General features: G+C 51.3%; 2 protein-coding genes across 2 annotated transcripts; one reads left to right on the forward strand and one right to left on the reverse strand.

Annotated features, from left to right (window-relative positions):
* The first annotated feature begins 10760 nt into the window (after window positions 1-10760).
* Window positions 10761-13115, forward strand: LOC122031061 (calcium-dependent protein kinase 20-like). The gene is made up of 7 exons (XM_042590119.1): window positions 10761-11563; window positions 11767-11910; window positions 11983-12135; window positions 12217-12332; window positions 12401-12568; window positions 12645-12875; window positions 12957-13115. The coding sequence occupies exons 1-7, from the start codon at window positions 10909-10911 to the stop codon at window positions 13113-13115; spliced, it is 1626 nt and encodes a 541-aa protein (XP_042446053.1). The 5' UTR covers window positions 10761-10908.
* On the reverse strand, window positions 13113-15186 carry LOC122031054 (putative pentatricopeptide repeat-containing protein At5g52630). The gene has a single exon (XM_042590109.1). The coding sequence runs from the start codon at window positions 15181-15183 to the stop codon at window positions 13387-13389; it is 1797 nt and encodes a 598-aa protein (XP_042446043.1). The 5' UTR covers window positions 15184-15186; the 3' UTR covers window positions 13113-13386.
* Window positions 15187-18960: the final 3774 nt, after the last annotated feature.

An 18960-nucleotide genomic window follows, 5' to 3' on the forward strand; every position in this document is an offset into this window, starting at 1 on the left:
CTTCAGTCGGTTTTCCTCCATTCCTTGCTTGAACCTTCCCTTTTGTCCGCATTCCTGTCTTTCGATCATGGACCGGCGGTGCTCCGGGTCTTTGGTATTCGACCATGGAAAGTCGTTTTGACGAGGAGGACGCGTTGCGTCTCGCTCGGACTTACGACATTCCTTCCGACCACCAAATAGTATTAGCCACACCAGCCGATCGGCCTCATGAACCGCCGATCGGCACAGTTATTTTTTTCCGAGACCAATTTCTGCCGGACTACGCTTCCTACCCCATGAATTTTTCCTGCAAGTCTACAATTACTTCCGCATTCCGCTCGGCTAGGTAGTTCCGAGTAATAGTTTTGTTCAAACTGAACGACATCCCCTTAGACCCAAAAATTTTCCACTACTTCTACTATCCCAAGCAGGTCGAGTGGGGAACTTTTGTTTTTCAATCTAGGATAGGTTTCGTCCTCTTCGACGGCATGCCGAGCTCCAACAAACATTGGAAGGAGCACTTTTTCTATATACGTTTTCCCGAGCGGCCAAGTGGCAGACGGCGATCCCAGCGCAGCCGGAGCGCGGAAAAGGTAGAGGCGATGCGACCTACCTTCATGCAGCCAAACGGCTGGTTGGTCAGCGTGATCATATTAATGCACATATTTAGCTTGTCCTCTACCCAGCCGATCTGCCTTGTAGTATGAGTAAGTTCCCTTATCTTCCCGTTTGTTTTGTTCTAACTGATTTATTTTTTGCTTCTGCAGCTGAAGTCATGTGGCGCGCCAAGGCGACCGAGAAGCTCAAATTGAAAGCCGCTCAAATTGAGGCGGTGACGAACAAAGAGGTCGCCGAGCGGGGCCTTGGTCTAGCTGATCCGACCGGCGAAGCAAGTGAGGGGACTCAGAATGCCCCTGAAGTCGTAGCAGCTACTACCTCCCACGAGGAGGCAGCGGGCGACACAGAACCTCCTACCCAAGTCGAGGTGGAGGGTCGTTCGGCCGACGATGTTCCGCTAGTCACTCGGAAGCGCCGCCGACCGGAATCTGCGTCTGCCTCCACTCCACTTGATGAGCCACCGCCCGCGCCGTATCAGGCATTTGGGCGACCTTCCCTCCTCGTCCACCGGTAAGGTCGATGCCTCTCAGAGCGAGCCGAGCGGCTCGAATTTAATTAAGACCGTTCTGCGCCTCCCCTCATAGGCATACATGGCTGCTGCTGATCGGCCAGTGGTTCCCGAGCAGCAAATCACCTTGACGGGCCCTCTTGCAAAAGCTTGGGAGGACGCTCGGCGTCGCATAAAAGCGATGACTCCTGGGCAACTTGGTGACAGCAACCTCCAACAGGCCACCGGGGTATGCTCTTCTTCTTTTTTTGTGTAATTGAGTTAAGTTGTTAACCTATTCACCTTTGCTCGTAGAACTGGGTGGAGCAGATTGCCATTAGCAATCGGTTGGCCCAGCTGGAGGGGGGTACCGGGCAATCGACGGCCGCTCTGGAGAAGGCCAAAAAGTCACTGGAAGCCGAACGGAAAAGGGCTTCCGATCTGGCGAGCAAGGTCGTTCGGCTTGAGGCGATGATCAAGCAACGAGATAAGGAGATCAAGACGGCGACCACTCGGAAGCTCCAGGCCATCGAGGATATGGACCGGATGAAGGTGGAGATCCGAGTGCTGGAGCAACGCATCAAGGATCTGGATGCTCTGCTGGCCACCGAGAAGGAGAGCCGCTCGGCCGATCTCCAAAGATTTGATGGGGACTTGAAGGATCTCCAAGCCGCCAGCGACGCTGCTCTCTGTCCTGTTCAGAAGACTATCAAGGGAGTTCTTCAATTCCAACCGTTGAGAGAAGTTTTTGTTACTATTGACATGGAATGGATAAGTAACCATCTAAGTTTCAACTCTACAACTAAAAATACGATGATGGAAAGCGCCTTGTTGTATATGCTACATTTTGACTTTGTGATAGCTTTTTTACGTATGAACTTTTTGTATTCCAAATCTTTCAAATTTTTGTTCATAAATAGATAATCTTTTCTGTTCCTTCAACTTCTGTTTTGGCAAGAAATTTTTCTCTCGTCACGACTGAAGTGTTCTTTAAAACTCTTCCGCTCGGCACCACGCTCTACCAGACAAGTCGATTGTTATTAATGTCTTTTATCATGCGACTGAGCAGCCGCTCGGCGTTCTATCGAAACCGCTTGGCGTTTACACGCTAATATCTTTTAACTTCTACTGACCAACTCTTGCTCTGTGCCTTACCCCCAAAGGGGTTTTCCGTACACATTGGATAAGCGAGCCGCTCAGCCGTATGTTGGTCTTAACGACCAGGCTGTCGTTGATCGTGTCATGTGAATGACTATCCGCTCGGACGTTTATAGATGCCGGCTCGTCTCTCGATATTTAACGTCGGAGCTCGACGGTCTTCCGCTCGGTCGTTTATAGACGCCGGCTCGTCTCTCAATATTTAACGTCGGAGCTCGACGGTCTTCCGCTCGGAGGGTTTATAGACGCCGGCTCGTCTCTCGATATTTAACGTCGGAGCTCGACGGTCTTCCGCTCGGATGATTTATAGACGCCGGCTCGTCTCTCGATATTTAACGTCGGAGCTCGACGGTCTTCCGCTCGGATGATTTATAGACGCCGGCTCGTCTCTCGATATTTAACGTCGGAGCTCGACGGTCTTCAAGGTTAATTTTGATGCTGCCGATCGGCGAATTCATTGGCCATCCTTTGCATTAATTTTGCTTCCTGCGTTACAAGGACATGGGCGACTAACATGTACAAAAATGATTTACATTCGTGCACCTTTCACCCCGCTCGATAAGGCTGGAGATGATTCGCACTCCACGGTCGATCCAGCTGCCGCCCGTCTTCATCCTCCAAATAATATGCTCCCGATCGGAGCTTCTCAATAACCTTGAAGGGGCCCGCCCAGGGAGCTTCTAACTTGCCAACATCGCCGACCGGCTTGACTTTCTTCCAGACAAGATCGCCGACCTGGAATGATCTGGGGATTACACGGCGGTTGTAATTTTGCTTCATCCGCTGCCGGTACGCCATCAGCCAAACGGACGCCTTGGCTCGCTCCTCGTCGACCAAATCCAGCTCCATGTTCCTCCGTTCGGCGTTGTCATCATCATAACCCTGAATCCGGACGGACTTCGGACAGCCGAAGCGAATAGCGCTGCCACCATACACCAAATGGAATGGTGTGCGTCCTTCCTGAGTCATCCGGATGGCCCATAAGGCGCACACTTCATCCGCCATTTCCTCCCAAATGGTCGAGCACGCACATGGAAGAATTCCCGATTGGCTACCGCTTGACCGCCTTTGGGATAAGCCACGGACGTGAAGTGTTGCTCGATGTCGTAGCTTTTGCACCAATCCTCTAGCATCTTCCACCTGTGGTTGCCGCCCATTATCAAAAACCAATCAGCGAGGATGCCGAACCGGATGATGTGTTGCGGATGAATTTTGACCATCGCTCGGTGATCTTTGCCGGTACTCGGCCTCCACCCACTTGAAAAATAATCCACCACTAGCAAAATCGCCCGCCATAATGGACCGACAATATCCATTCCCCATTGGTCGACGGACATGAAGCTGATGCCTTCATTTCCTCGGCGGTCGGTGGGAGAAGTTATGGTATTCACGAGCAACGTGAATCGTACTCTGCCGTCTTCTTGTAAGGTTGGCCAAAAGTATCGAGCGGGATCTTCTTAGCTAGTGATAGTCCGCCGATGTCCTCACGATCCTTGATGTACCTCTTGGAGGATGTAGCCGAGTCTCCGAGCTCACGCATTTCAACAATGGGCGAGAGAAAGCTGATCGCCGATGAGTGTGAACCGACCGGCCCTCCTTCTAAACAGCTAGGTTTCGTTCCGATCGGACGGTGTGGCTCCCGAGCGGAGGAACTCTATGATGGGTGTCCGCCAGTCACTTGGAAATTTGAGGCCTTCCATCCGGTCGACGTGCGCCACCAACAGTACTTTTTCAATTGATTGCTGAATGGCGACCGACGTTATTGAGCTCGCGAGTTTGGCTAACTCATCGGCTGCTTGATTTTCTGCTCTGGGTATCTTCTGGACGTTAACTTCTCTAAAATCAGCTTTGAGCTTCTCGAAGGCTTCAACGTAGAGCTTGAGCCGAGCACTATTGATTTCGAAGGTACCAGAGAGCTGCTGAGCGGCCAACTGCGAATCCGAGTGCCTATGAGGGTCTCATACTCTGCTTCATTGTTGGTAGCTTTATAATCCAGCCGGACGGATAAGTGCATCTTCTCTACTTGAGGGGAGAGTAGCAATATTCCAATCCCGCTTCCGAGCCAAGTGGACGACCCATCCACATATATTTTCCACATAGCTTCCGGCTCTGGCCTTTGCACCTCAGTCACAAAATCGGCCAGGGATTGCGCTTTGATCGCCGAGCGGGGCTGGTATTGGATATCAAATTCACTTAACTCCGTCGTCCATTTGATGAGCCGTCCGGATGCCTCTGGGTTTAGCAATATGCGCCCGAGCGGACTATTGGTTTTGACAATGATCATATGCGCCAGGAAATATGGACGAAGGCACCGAGCGGCGAGGACCAGAGCAAAAGCCAGCTTCTCGAGCCCAGTGTAGCGAGATTCAGCATCTTTTAAAATGTGCCTAAGGAAATACACAGGCTCTTCTCCGCTCGACCTCACCAGTGCTGAGCCAATTGCCTGCTCGGTCGAGGATAGATAAATATAGAGCGGCTCACCAATAGTTGGCTTGGCTAATACCGGGAGCGAATTCAGATATGCCTTTAAATCTTCGAACGCCCGGTCGCATTCTTCGTCCCAGTGAAATTTTGTGGCTTTGCGTAAGATCTTGAAAAAAGGAAGGCTCCGGTCAGTGGTTTTGGAGATGAACCTGGACAGAGCGGTTATCCGACCGATCAAACGCTCCACTTCCCTTGTATTTCTCGGAAGCGGTATATCTTGTAGAGCTTTCACCTTGCTGGGATTTGCTTCGATTCCCCGCTTGGTCACTATGTACCCCAGAAAGCGCCCTCCTTTTGCTCCGAACAGGCACTTTTGGGGATTTAGCTTGACTCCATATTTGCGCAGCGTTTGGAAGGTTTCCTCCATGTCTTTGAAGAGATCGGCCGCTCGGACGGACTTAATGAGAATGTCGTCCACATAAACTTCTAGATTCCGTCCGATCTGCTCTCTGAACACTTTATTCATCAAGCGCTGATATGTGGCCCCCGCATTCTTCAATCCGAACGGCATTACATTATAGCAATAAGTGTCGTTGGCCGTCACGAAGCTGACCTTTTCTTGATCTTCACGGGCGAGCGGCACTTGGTGATAGCCCTGGTAGACGGCTGTAGAGTCCACTAGCTGATCTATCCGGGGCAGAGGATAAAAATCTTTTGGGCAAGCTTTGTTGAGATCCTGAAAATCAATGCACACTCTCCACTTGTTGCCTGGCTTGGAGACTAATACTACATTAGCCAGCCAGCTCGGGAACTGCACCTCGCGTATATGGCCGGCCTCCAGAAGTTTTTCCACCTCCGCTCGGATGATGGAATTATGCTCGGCGCTGAAGTCCCTTTTTCTCTGCTTTACTGGCCGAGCGTCCGGTCGGACATGCAACTCGTGCTGCGCTATGCTCGGCGAGATTCCGGGCAGCTCATGTGTCGACCAGACGAAGACATCATGATTTCTTCGGAGGCATTGGATCAGCTCCTCTTTCTGCTTCTCCTCCAGATCGGACGCCGATTGGGTTAGGTGAATCTGCACTTCCTCTTTTTCTTCATAAATTAAAGAGGGTGACTTTTCGGTGATGGCATTTACCTCGATCCGGGGCGCCTTCCGAGCGGAATTGGCCTCTGCTCGGACCATCTCGATGTAGCATCGCCGAGCTGCTAGTTGATCTCCCCGCACTTCTCCCACTTTGCCTCCACGGGGAACTTGATCTTCTGATGGAAGGTTGAGAAGACCGCTCGGAATTCGCTGAGCGCCGGTCGTCCCAAAATGACATTGTAGGAAGAGGGAGAGTCGACCACCACGAAGTTTGTTGTTCTTGTCCTCCTGAGCGGCTCTTCTCCCAGCGAGGTAGCCAGTGGCTGAACTTCATTTCCCGTAAACCCGTAGAGTGGGGTTGTCATGGGCAACAGCTCGGCTCGATCAATTTGCAGCTGATCGAACGCCTTCTTGAATATGATGTTAACTGAGCTTCCTGTGTCAACAAATACGCGGTGAATAGTGTAATTGGCTATTACCGCTTTGATGAGCAGAGCATCGTCGTGGGGTACTTCAACTCCTTCCAAGTCCTTGGGCCTGAAACTAATTTCGGGCCCTTCTGCTTGTTCTCGGCTACAGCCGACCGCATGAATTTGGAGCTATCGGACGCTCGCCTTTCTGGCTCGATTGGAGTCTCCTCCGGTCGGCCCACCAGCAATAATGTTGATCTCGCCTCGGGAAGTATTGCTTCTATTTTCCTCCTCCCGAGCGGACGGTCGGGACCGTTCTCTGGACGCTCGGCGATTCTCCGGCCTTGGAGAACGACGCCGATCGGGAGTTTGTTGTTGTAGCCTACCAGCTCGCGTCCGATCGGCTTCATGAGTTCTCTGTCGCCTGTCGTGAGGAGACCGTCGTCCGGCATTCCGGGGCACAGGATGAGCCATGTTGTGCGTGTCCGTCCGGTGGAAGGAGCAGAACATCGGGGTCCATTTCTTCTTTGGCTTGGGCCGGGTGGCGGCTACCTCTTGTACGTGGGGCCTGGTATGGGGGGATCGGATTGCTTCGGCTCTTGGTCCTCTGGGCGGCTGATGTGTGGTGTGTGGTTTCCGCTCGGCCGTTCCTTGCTGCTTGCGCTTCTTCCACGTTGGTGTATTCGTTCGCCCGGTGTAGCATGTGATCATAGTCTCGGGGCGGCTTTCGGATGAGCGATCGGAAGAAATTCCCATCCACTAGGCCTTGTGTGAAGGCATTCATCATGGTTTCCGAGGTGGCCGTTGGAATGTCCATCGCCACTTGGTTGAACCGCTGGATGTAAGCTCGAAGCGATTCACGGGCTTCTTGCTTGATGGCGAACAGGCTCACGCTTTGATAGCGCCGACGCTTGCAAAATGATGGAGGAAGGTCGTTCGGAAGTCCTTGGATCCGTCCGGCAGCTTTCGGAACCACCGTTGAGCCGATCCCGAGAGAGTGGTAAGAAAAACTCGGCACTTTACTCCATCTATGTATTGATGGAGAGTGGCTGTGTTATCGAACTTACCCAGATGATCATCCGGGTCGGTTGTCCCATTGTACTCGCCGATCGTCGGAGGCACGTAGTGTTTGGGCAGAGGGTCTTGTAGAATAGCCTCCGAAAATTGGCGATTGATCCGCTCGGGAGAGGCGTCAGCTCGGGGGGCTTTCCCTTTTCTGTTGTCTCGTCTCGGTATTTCATCCAAAGATAATCCCCGTTCTCGATTAGTTGCTAAGGCTTCAGGATTGCGGAAGAGAGCCCGATGGAATGGTACTGTCGCTGGTGGTGCTTCCGCTCGGCCACCAGATGCTGATGTTGCTTGTTGCTCCGGCCGCTCTGCGTTTTTGCTCCACGAGCTTGGCGGCCCTCATCTCGATCAGAGCGTCGAGTTCCTAAGCGTCACCATGTGTTGTCGTCGCCGCGTCCATTGTTCCGTTCGGATGCGGGGCGTTCCCGCCAAATTGATCTGTCCGACGGTGACTCAGCGGCCGGGCACGTGGCGCTCTCGGGTTGCCGATGTAGATCTCGGCTAGTCTCACGAAGCTCCGCACTCGGGCCGGAAGGGGTTCCGGCCCTCAGGCCTCCAAGCAAGCAGCGGTAAAGAAAGGCTCCAAAGCTTGTAGAATGCGTACCTCAAGTGTAAGAGGCTCTTTATATAGGCGGTGAAAGAACTAATGCACGTCCACGGCGCATACGTGTCCGCGGCCCATACCTCGGTATGTACAGCCGAGCTTACGACACCATTTCCGATTCAATCACGTCTTGATGGGACAAGAACACCTTGTTGTCGACTTAGAGTATGGCCTAGCCATAGGACTTGACGGCTGTCGAAGATGTTCCATCCTGGGGAGAACTTCGGTAGGGTGCTATGTAAGGGCTGTTAGCATTATATCGCCTTCTCTTAGGCCTTCCGCTCGGTCATTATTATTATTTCATTGGCGTCGGAACCCCGACGTTTACGGGCAGGCTGATTGGCTTGCCCTTTTTTCATGCGTCCGGTCGGCTCACCCTTCTTCGACGGACCACCTGGCCCTCTGACCTCCACGTGGCATTGCCCCCTCGTTAGGGGGTCCCGGGCTCTTACCACCGGATCAATAATAATTAAAAATTACATTAATCGAAATGAGAAATACAATAATTAAAAATTACAATCACTCGAAAATATAATAATACTAGAAAATGAACGTTGAATAAACAATTTAGATATTCCATCTCAACCTAATATCCTGGCATAGGCATTCATGTATGATAAGCCGCTCCTTTGTCATCTGCGATGTGTCTTTGTTCAATATTTTGTACTCCTTCAACTTCAAGCGACGATTCTTAGCTTCAGATTTGGACAATGCAGCTTTTGCCAATGTGACCGTATAACATTTGCACTTCTGGTGTTTGAACCTAGGGGAAGATTCTCATTGTAGTAGCTTGCAACCCATCCCCAAAAAGCATCCGCCTTTTGATCATTGCCGATTATTGGATCATCACTGATAGTGACAAAACTTCTCGCTAAGACCTCGTCTTCAACCTTTGTCCAACTTGAACGCTTTCTTGTACCCTCAGCATTTGAAACCGCCTTTTTTAAATTGACCACCTCAATTGGGTATTCACGGTCGGAAAGTTGAGTCTCCGAGACAACAGTCGGAGTTGCAGGTTCATTCGACATCGAAGGAGTGAAAGACATACCAGTTGTGTGTGGGGTACCATATCCATGAACAACCGACGGCGTGAAATACGGATGACTCATGTTTTGCTAATATTCGACTGGAAGCGGTTGATATGGAGCTCGAGGGGCATAATTCATATGATTCATAGAATTTCCAAAACCTTGAAAATTTTGAAGATTTTGTGGAGGAAACGGCATATTGGGAAATGGATGTGAGTATTGATAATTTGGTGGAATTTGTGGATTTGGGGAAGATGAATATTCTTGCAAGTTGTTTGTAGAATTCAAGAAATTTTTAAAAAATGCCCTACTATTTTCATCCATTTCGGATAGAAAATAAGATGGTAGGAACTTGAAAAAATCGATGGGGAGAGAATTTAGAGAGTAGAATTTAAAGAGTAGTGAGTTGGAATGAAAATATGTGTACATATTGATGGATATTTATAGATGAAATTTCGAACTAGCCGTTAAAAAACTAACCATTTTATTACCTTTTTAATTTTAAAATTTATAAATTTTTTAATAAATAAAAGTAAAAAATTATATATATACACATGGGGTGGGCTAGCCCTGGCCCACCCCATGAAGGCTTGTAACGCCGCGTTAAATCTACAGTGCCATTATAACGCGGCTTTAATACGGCGTTGTGGATGCTCTTCCATGACGATTAAAGTCAATGAACGGTCAGTACTCGAGATTAACACGATCATAAGTTTCGACCGAATGGTATAGCCGATCAGATCCCGAGTCTCTTAGGATCGATGAAATCTCGAGTTGTTTCAATGTAATTCGGAGTCGAGCACGTGGGGCTAACACGGGCACGTGTCTCGGTCAAGTGGTATGTCCGATCAATCCTGCTAAGCACACCACTCGCCCCGACTCTTTGGCCAAGCAGAGAGGCAGTCCTTGAGAAGATTATCATTATTTAGTCAACTCGACCATGTACGCAATGGGGTCCGATCAGACGTTAGAGGTGACTCGATCGACTTACCATTAGAGTATATCAAGAGCCCATCAACCCAATGGCTTAATATTCCTTTTTGACATTTATGTAACGGTTGTCAAAAAATCACAGGAACATTCTCTATACAGTCTTTACAATAGAAGCTTCCACCCTGCAAAGCGTAAAAGTGATGAGTCTATTTTTGTAAAGGTGTTAGAGCATCAGAATGATCGATCTTGGAAATGCATCAATATTCGAGCACAAAGAAAAATTGACACTGTATAAAGGATCTCCTCCTAAAAGCGTAGATATGTTACACTAAGTTACTTACTACGATTCAAAACTTACTATTCTTTAGATTGTTCACTATATTTTTCTTCCTCTTGATCACTTAATTGATTTAAGTGTCAGAGTGCTTGTGTCGAGCACCCCTCTAATCTGGTTGTTGACGTTTTTTTTCCTCCACATTCTTTTTTGATATGCAGGATTGTTCGGCGTTCTCTACTTCTAGTGCAAAAGTCTTCTCACGATCAATAGCAAAGCCACTTACGCACAATCTTTCCTAATTTCAGACAAAATTACCCTAGTCAAAGATCATTAAAATTAGAGATTATATTACTAATCCATGATTTTTTTCTACTTAAATTAAGCTGATCATTATCTTTGTTGGATTTATTTGATGCATCTACAAGATGTGACATTGATTAGCAAGGTAAGTATTAAGAAAATAACTAAACATTTTTCTTAAATATTTAAGATCATTTTATTTTACAAACTTAAAATGACAAAAAAAAGAAGATAATAATCCTGAAAATATGACAATCATCTCAAGCATATTCAAACCTGTTCTTCACGTTAGTCAACCAGGTCCAAAATGATTTACGAGAGTCAAACCAAGTCCAAGCCCTGCTCTTCACGTTAGTTTTCTTCAAATCCTACTGCGACGTCGTTGACCAATCAATCGTATTAAAATCTCCGGCGATCTCCTCTCTTTGACTCCTCTGCGAGATATAATTGGGGATTCTTCCTTAATCCCGGCCTCAAGCTCACATCTTTGGCTTCGAAATCCAAGATTTTTGCAAAAAATCGAAGCTTTGATTCAATGGGGATTTGCTACGCTGTTCCCGTCGATCCAGAGATGAAGAAGGCGTCTTCGCCGCCGCCGCCGCCGTCGGCGGGGAAGAAGAGGAAGACGAAGAGGATGAATCCCTTCTCGCTGGGCTACCACCGCGCGGCCGCACCTGGCTTCGCCGTCCTCCAGTGCCCCAGCGGCCGCGACATCGCCGCCAGGTACGAGCTCGGCCGCGAGCTCGGCCGCGGCGAGTTCGGCACCACCTTCCTCTGCACCGACCGCGCCACCGGCGAGCGCTTCGCCTGCAAGTCCATCTCCAAGCGGAAGCTGCGCACGACGGTGGACATCGAGGACGCGCGGCGGGAGGTCGAGATCATGCGCCACCTGCCGGCGCACCCCAATCTGGTCAGCCTCAAGGAGACGTACGAAGACGACGGGGCGGTGCACCTGGTCATGGAGCTCTGCGAGGGCGGTGAGCTCTTCGACCGCATCGTCGCCAGGGGACGCTACACCGAGCGCGCCGCCGCTGCGGTCATCCGCACCATCGTGGAGGTGGTGCAGATGTGCCACCGGCACGGCGTGATGCATCGGGACCTCAAGCCGGAAAACTTCCTCTTCGGAGACAGCAAGGAGAATGCCCCTCTCAAATCAATCGACTTTGGCCTCTCCCAATTTTTCAGACCAGGTAATTCATTCTATAACCATGATTTAAGTCCCTATAGCAACATCTTTTACGATTTAAGATAAGACTACATACAATAGATCTAATATAATTCGATCCTTTCTCGGGAACCCTATTGATACGAACTTAGTGTATCGGATTGCTTCTTTCTTTAGTCCCTATAGCAACATCAACATGTTTGTTATTGTTGTGTGTCACATGTACAGGCGAGCGCTTCACCGAGATTGTTGGCAGTCCCTACTACATGGCTCCTGAGGTTTTACTCAGAAACTATGGCCCTGAAGTTGATGTCTGGAGCTCAGGAGTCATCCTCTACATCTTGCTATCCGGTGCACCGCCATTTTGGGGAGGTATGAAAATCGCATATTGTGAAGTATTGTAGATTCAAGTTTCATGTTGGATATGATCTTACATTGATGCAGAGACTGAACATGGAGTCGCGGAGGCGATCATTCGTTCGGTTGTTGATTTTAAAAGAGACCCATGGCCTAAAGTTTCCGACTATGCTAAAGACCTTGTCAGACGAATGCTCGAGCGGGATCCAAACAAACGTTTAACAGCTCAACAAGTTCTCGGTATCACTCAGTAACTCACTCACTGTCCTTCAATCTGAGGGTTGCATTGCTAGATCATGTCATGTATCACTTGAATTGCAGATCATCCTTGGTTGCAAAATGGGAAGAAGACCCCCAATGTCGATCTCGGTGAGAATGTTCGGGCACGATTTCAACAGTTTTCGATGATGAACAAGTTCAAAAACAAAGCTCTCAAGGTACATTTTTGCAATGTTTGATACCGAGATCCGGTTGCTAGTTAACCATCTCCGCGATAATTTTACAGGTCATGGCGGAGCATTTGTCGGTGGAGGAAGTCGCGGACATAAAGGATATGTTCGAGAGTATGGACATTGACGACAAGGGGAAGATAACCCTCGAGGAGTTCAAATATGGCTTGCAAAAGCTCGGCCACTTGGTTCCTGATTCAGATGTTAAGAGGCTAATGAAGGCAGTAAGTTTCGAACAGTTTTGATTAGTCCCACAGCACCTCATAATACTAATGATACTGAACTCGTCTACATTGGCAGGCTGGTGTGGATGGAAATGACACCCTCGACTATGGAGAATTCGTCGCGATCTCAATCCACCTGAAAAGGATCGGAAACGATGGTCACCTCCGTGAGGCCTTTCGATACTTTGATCAAGATGACAACGGATACATAGAGATTGAAGAGCTGAGGGGTTGCTTGGCAGATGACCTGGGTCCAAACCCTGATGAAGTAATCTACGCGATAATCCACAACGTTGACACCGATAAGGTCTGTATCTCCTATCGCCGCTACTTTTGAAACCTAATTCAGATTGAAACAATAACTGAGAGCTTGGTTCCTGGCCTGCAGGATGGGAAAATAAGCTACGAGGAGTTTGCGACGATGATGAAGGCCGGAACAGACTGGAGGAAGGCATCGAGGCAGTACTCGAGGGAGAGGTTCACATCCCTCAGCTCCAAACTCGCAAAGGATGGATGGATGTTCGCATCAACTGGGAAATTATCGTAAACATCTATCAGATCACTTTGTCTGTGTTGCAATGTGGTGGTGTACATATCGCGCCAGACATGGATTTGAATCGTGAAAATCTCTCGCAATGTAAAATAAGATTGCTTAATAGATCCAATATAATTGATCCTTCTCCAAAATCAACTTCATGTATCGATCTGCCCTTTTATCGGTATGCGATGACCAAAATCTTTTTGGAGGTTTAAGGGGGAAGAATTGCCCTTTAGACTGAGGAAGTTATTGAACTCAGGAAGGAAAAGGTTGGATTGCATCACCAGTAGTCTCCACAGGAGCAGTCGCCCTGGTGGAAGCTGTGGAAGCGGTGGTTGTCCCTCAGCACCACCACCCGCGGCGTGCACTTGGTCAGCCACTTGATGGCCGTGTGGCAATCGGCGCACACCCTCAGGTTCTTCATCACCCTGATCGGCTGCCCCTCGGCCACCAGGAGCAGGCCCAGCGCGATGGCCAGCCGCTCGCTGTGGTACCTTATCGCCGCCCTCTTCTCCTCCCCGCCGACGTCCTGAAGGACTTCCCTCGTGTCCGCCACGTACCCGGCTTCCTCCATCCTCCGCTCCACCTCCTCCAGTTTCGCGTATATTTCGTCGGTCCTTGGGTGCGACCTGTCACTGGACACGAAGGTGTGGACTTTTCCGGCGGCCTCCAGCCAACTCAGCCCCGTCTCCTTGCGCACGCCGCGGTCGCGCATCGCCTTCCTCGCGCGCGCCGCCTCCGCGTACCGGCCCGCCGCAGAGTACGCGTTGGATAGCAGCACGTGGGCACCCGAGCTGAGAGACCCTGTTTCGAACAGCTTCCCCGCCGCGTACGCCGCCGTGTCGGCGTCCTTGTGGATGCGGCACCCGGTGATGAGCGCGCCCCAGACCGACTCCGTCGGCGCAATCGGCATCGCCTCGATGAAGGAGACCGCCTCCCTGATGCGGCCCGCCCGGCTGAGGAGGTCGGCCACCGCCGCGTAGTGCTGCGGCCCTGCCTCGATGCCGTGCTCCGCCATCAAGGCGAAGTAGCGTTTTCCGTCGTCGACGAGCCCCGCGTGGCTGCAGGCGGTCAGTAGGCAAAGGAAAGTGATGAAATTTGGGGCAAAGCCGGCGGATTTCATCTCGCTGAAGCGGGCGAAGGCGGCGCGTGTGTGGCCGTGCTGGGCCGAGGCGATGAGGATTGCGTTCCAGGCGCCGAGATTCCTCTGGGGCATTTCGTCGAACAGCTTGTAGGCATGTTCCGCGATCCCGCATTTGGAGTAAAGCGAGACGAGGGAGCTGCCGACGAAGGGGGAGGAGTCGAAGCTAGTCTTGAAGCAATGGCCGTGGATGCTGGAGCCGAGCTCGAGGAGGGTGGTCGTGCTGCAAACCCTAATGACGCAGGAGTAGGTGAAGTCGTTGACCCCCGGAGGTTCGAGCTCGGCGAGGGCGGTCTTGAACAAGCGAAGAGCCTCGGTGTCGAAGCCAGACTCCGCGTAGCCGTAGATCATGGCGCTCCAGGAAACGACGTTTCGGTTAGGCATCAGATCGAACAGTCGCCGGGCGTCGGCGATTTGGGAAGACTTGGCGTACATGTCGACGAGGGAAGAGGCGACGAAGACGTCGTCGGCGAAGGGGGTTTTGAGAGCGAGGGCGTGGATGGAGGAGGACAGGGAGGTAGAAGATATGGCAGCGGCGGCCTTGGCGGCGGAGGGGAGGGATCGGTCAGAGGGGGCGACGCCGGCGAGGAGGAGGGAGCGGAAGGCGGAGAGGGTAGGGAGGGGGAGGCCGTTCTGCGCGAGGGCGGCGAGGAGGGAGGACCAGGCGGCAGGAGGGCGAGGGGAGGGGGAGTCATCGAAGGCGGCTCGGGAGTGGAGGGGGAGGCCGCAGCGGGCGTAGAAGGTGATGAGGTGGTTGGAGAGTGGGCGGAGTGCGGCGGATGGGGAGGAGAGGAGACCGGACTTGATGAGGTGGGCGTGGAGCTGCTGGCCTTTGGGGAGGGATCGGGCGGCGGAGAGGGAGAGGAGGAGATCGGCGATGCCGGCCGGCGAAGTCGGCAGCGATGCCGGCGGGCGGGAAAGGCAGGGCAGCAGCATTTAAGCACCGCTGGAAGACGAAGTGACGCCTAACCGTATATATGCGCGTGCCACGTAAGCTAACTCCAGTGGGCGCTCGTGCAAAATAATTTATTTAGTTTTCTTCTTAAAAACTAATATTTATTTCTTCATTTGGAGGGAGGAATAAAACTAAAATTATTTTCTTGGACAAGTTCAACCTAAACCTAAACCTACTCAAAACATTAATTCCATTAATCATAAAAATTGAAAATTAAATTAGAAGAAAAATAGTTAAAACAAAATTTGATATATAAGAGCATCTACATGGATAAGAATAAAAGAACAAGGTTGAGAATATAGAGAGCATCATTTTATTTTGCTAGAAACGATGGATCATTAAACTTATTATAGAATTTTAGTTGAAACGATGGATCGCAAAGTAGGCAAACACGAACTGTTCGAATTCCTCTAAACCTCAACTTAGGCTACAACACTGGCACCATCTAATTTATCATAGTGATTCGATCAAAACCACCATTGCAATAGCTTCGAACATCATAGACCTCAAGCCATTCATAAATGGCTTCAATTGTTCTTCGGAGGGTGGATTGTCGGAAGGTGGTAATCTGAGCTGAAAGGCATAACCCCAACAAAGAAGAAGAAGGGTGAATTCTACGACTTGGCTCACACTCTACTCTCGGCTTCTCCATGCCCACATTTTCTCACAGAGCTGGGATTTGCACCTGTACTCAGTTTCATGCTGCTGCTTACTTCCTTCAGTTCTTCAGCCGCCATCCTCCTCACTCGGCCATCTCTCGGCACTAACTTGTCCCAATTCTGAAGCACTAAAAGGATGAAGAGTGCTGGTTAAACTGTACCTCATTGTTGTTCTTGGTCAAATGACTGTGACTAAGGATAAGGATAAGGAAGTCCTCCATAAAAATGAAAGAGATGCACACAAGAAGTGCAGTAATTGTAGACCTCAAGCAGAAAGAATATCCATTGATCCGGTGGTAAGGACGGGGAACGCTCATTGGCGGAAGGTCATCGACACGTGAAGGTCAACGGTTAAGAAAGTCAACCCCAAGGTTGTGCCGAACGGACAGAGGTCGTGCCGACCGAACATCCGGGTCTCCCGGACCGGACAGAAAGTCAACCCCAAAGGTGTGCCGAACGGACAGAGGTCGTGCCGACCGGACCTCCGACCAGGGGTTTCTCGGACCGGACGAAAGACAGCCCGACCAGGGGTCGGGTTTCTGATGCTCAAGTAGAGTCTATGGGCCGAGCGGAACGCTCGGCCGAGCCGCATGACAATAAGGCGCAATTCCATCCGAGCACAGGAGCAGGGCTTCACCGCCTAGGCCAAGGTAGGCGCATTCCCGGAGATCATGAGAGCCGAGTGGCTGGCCCGCTCGGGCCGGGAGCAAGTGAAAACGCTAGGAGACAAAAAGGACAACTGATAACTTCATCCTCGAGTCACCTGCCGCCGACAAACAGCATGGTCGGCGGCCGGAGCGGACAGAATATCGTACGGTGGAAGTTTCCACCGTCACATCCGGGATATGCTCGGACGATTGCGGAATGACGTCAGACATGCTTTTCTGACACAACTCTACTGAGGTATGTTTGAGGAAGCGTGCACACATCGAGAAGCGTGCCCGCGCCTCCCCGACGTCCTATATAAGGACCCCCAGACTCCGACGAAGGTATGCAATCTTGATTACTGTAGGCACAGTAGCGTTACTTCGTTTCTCTTCTTCTTCGCTGCCTGACTTGAGAGCGGAGGGTCGTCGCCGGGAAACCCCTCCCGGCTCGGGTTCTTTGCAGGTCCGCCAGAGATCCACATCACCAGTCGGAGACAGTGGAGAGCGCCACGTCCCCAGCGTCCATCGACTCAGCGCTCGGACAGGATCAAATTGGCGCCGTATGTGGGAACGCACCTGAATCCAAGCAGAGACGATGGAAGAAGCTGGACGCCAACTCATGGTGACGCTCTCTCTCGAAGAATTAGACGCGCTCATCCAAGCGCGAGCGGCCAAGATAGTCGAGCAGCAGCAAAAGGCTCAAGCCGATCGGTTAGCGCAACAGGCAACGTCGGCATCAAGCGGTCGGGCGGCACCAGACGACCGGCCGGAGCAGCTCTCAATATGGGGTCAGAATAAAGGTCCGACCGGCACTCAGGTGGAAGCTCCGCCCGCCCTGATACCGTTCCACCGAGCTTTATTCCAAACGCCGTCAGAAGTCGCGCAAGCCAACCTCGACCGAGGGTCTTCGTCTGACGAGGCGCCCATCTGTGACGCGAGGAAAGGTAAGGCGCCCCGGACGGATTCGTCTCACGAGCGGATCAACCGGCAATTCTCCAAGGTCATCCTACGCGACCCACTACTAAGGCACTACACGCCCCCCGCGATCGGGGAATACAACAGGACCACTGACCCAGACGACCATCTGGGTAAGTTCGACAACACCGCCACTTTACATCAATATACAGATGGGGTGAAGTGCCGAGTGTTCCTCACCACCCTTTCGGGGTCGGCAGAACGGTGGTTCCAGAGGCTGCCGGACGGATCAATAACAAGCTTCAAAAAGTTCCGCACGGCATTTCTCCACCACTTCGCAAGCAGCAGACGATATCAGAAAACCAGCGTCAGTCTATTCGCCATCAAGCAAGGATCGAGGGAGTCGCTCCGAGCTTACATCCAACGCTTCAACCAGGTGGCCATGGATATCCCGACGGTCACCTCGGAAACTATGATGAACGCGTTCACACAGGGGTTTGTGGACGGTGAGTTTTTCCGTTCGCTCATCAGAAAGCCACCTCGCAGCTACAACCACATGTTGAACAAGGCCAACGAGTATATCAACGTGGAGGAAGAACAGATGGCGAGGAAAAAGGAAGCACCAGCCGAGCCACCAGCTCAAGCCGAACGGAAGCCGCCTTCCAATTATCAACCGCCAAGAGGACCCCGCGCAGAAGTCGCCAGGCCTCATCAGCAAATAAGGTCGCACGCCGTTCAACAAGTAGCGGTAGATCGACCTAAACCGAAAGGGAAGGTATGGACTCCCATGTTTTGTTCGCTCCATCAGTCAGCTACTCACAACACCCGCGACTGTCGGAGCCTCCCCCCAATCACTCATCCCACACCGAGGAGCTATCGCCGTCGATCACCTTCGCCAAATCGACGACATCAACACCAAAGTCCCGCTCGGTGTACAGAGAGGAGGTCTCCCGAGCGGCAACATAACCAGCAGCACAGAACCATTCCTCGGGCATCGCATTAACGACTCCGACCATCCGCTCGAGAGGAGGAGAACACAGGCAATACGTCGAGGGGTGAAATTAACATCATCGCCGGAGGGCCAACCGGAGACGACTCCAACAGGGCAAGGAAGGCGCACGCCAGGCAGCTGACGATCCATGCGGTTGGCTACAGTTAGGAGCGGGCGAACGGGCTCGAGATCAACTTTGGGCCAAGGGACCTCGAGGGAGTCGAAGTCCCGCACGATGACGCCCACATCATCCGAGCGGTAATAGCTAACTATACTATTCACCGCATCTTTATTGATACAGGCAGCTCGGTCAACATAATCTTCCGAAAGGCCTTCGACCAATTGCAAATTGACCGAGCTGAGTTGCTGCCGATGACCACCCCCCTCTACGGGTTCACGGGTAACGAAGTTTTGCCAGTCGGACAGGTCCGGCTGGCTATCTCGTTGGGAGAGGAGCCACTCAGAAGAACATGGACCGCCAACTTCATCGTGGTCGGCGCTCCCTCGGCATACAATGTTATCCTGGGACGACCGGCTCTCAACGAG

This window comes from Zingiber officinale, chromosome 1A (genome assembly GCF_018446385.1).
Source record: "Zingiber officinale cultivar Zhangliang chromosome 1A, Zo_v1.1, whole genome shotgun sequence".
NCBI classification, from domain to species: Eukaryota; Viridiplantae; Streptophyta; class Magnoliopsida; order Zingiberales; family Zingiberaceae; genus Zingiber; species Zingiber officinale.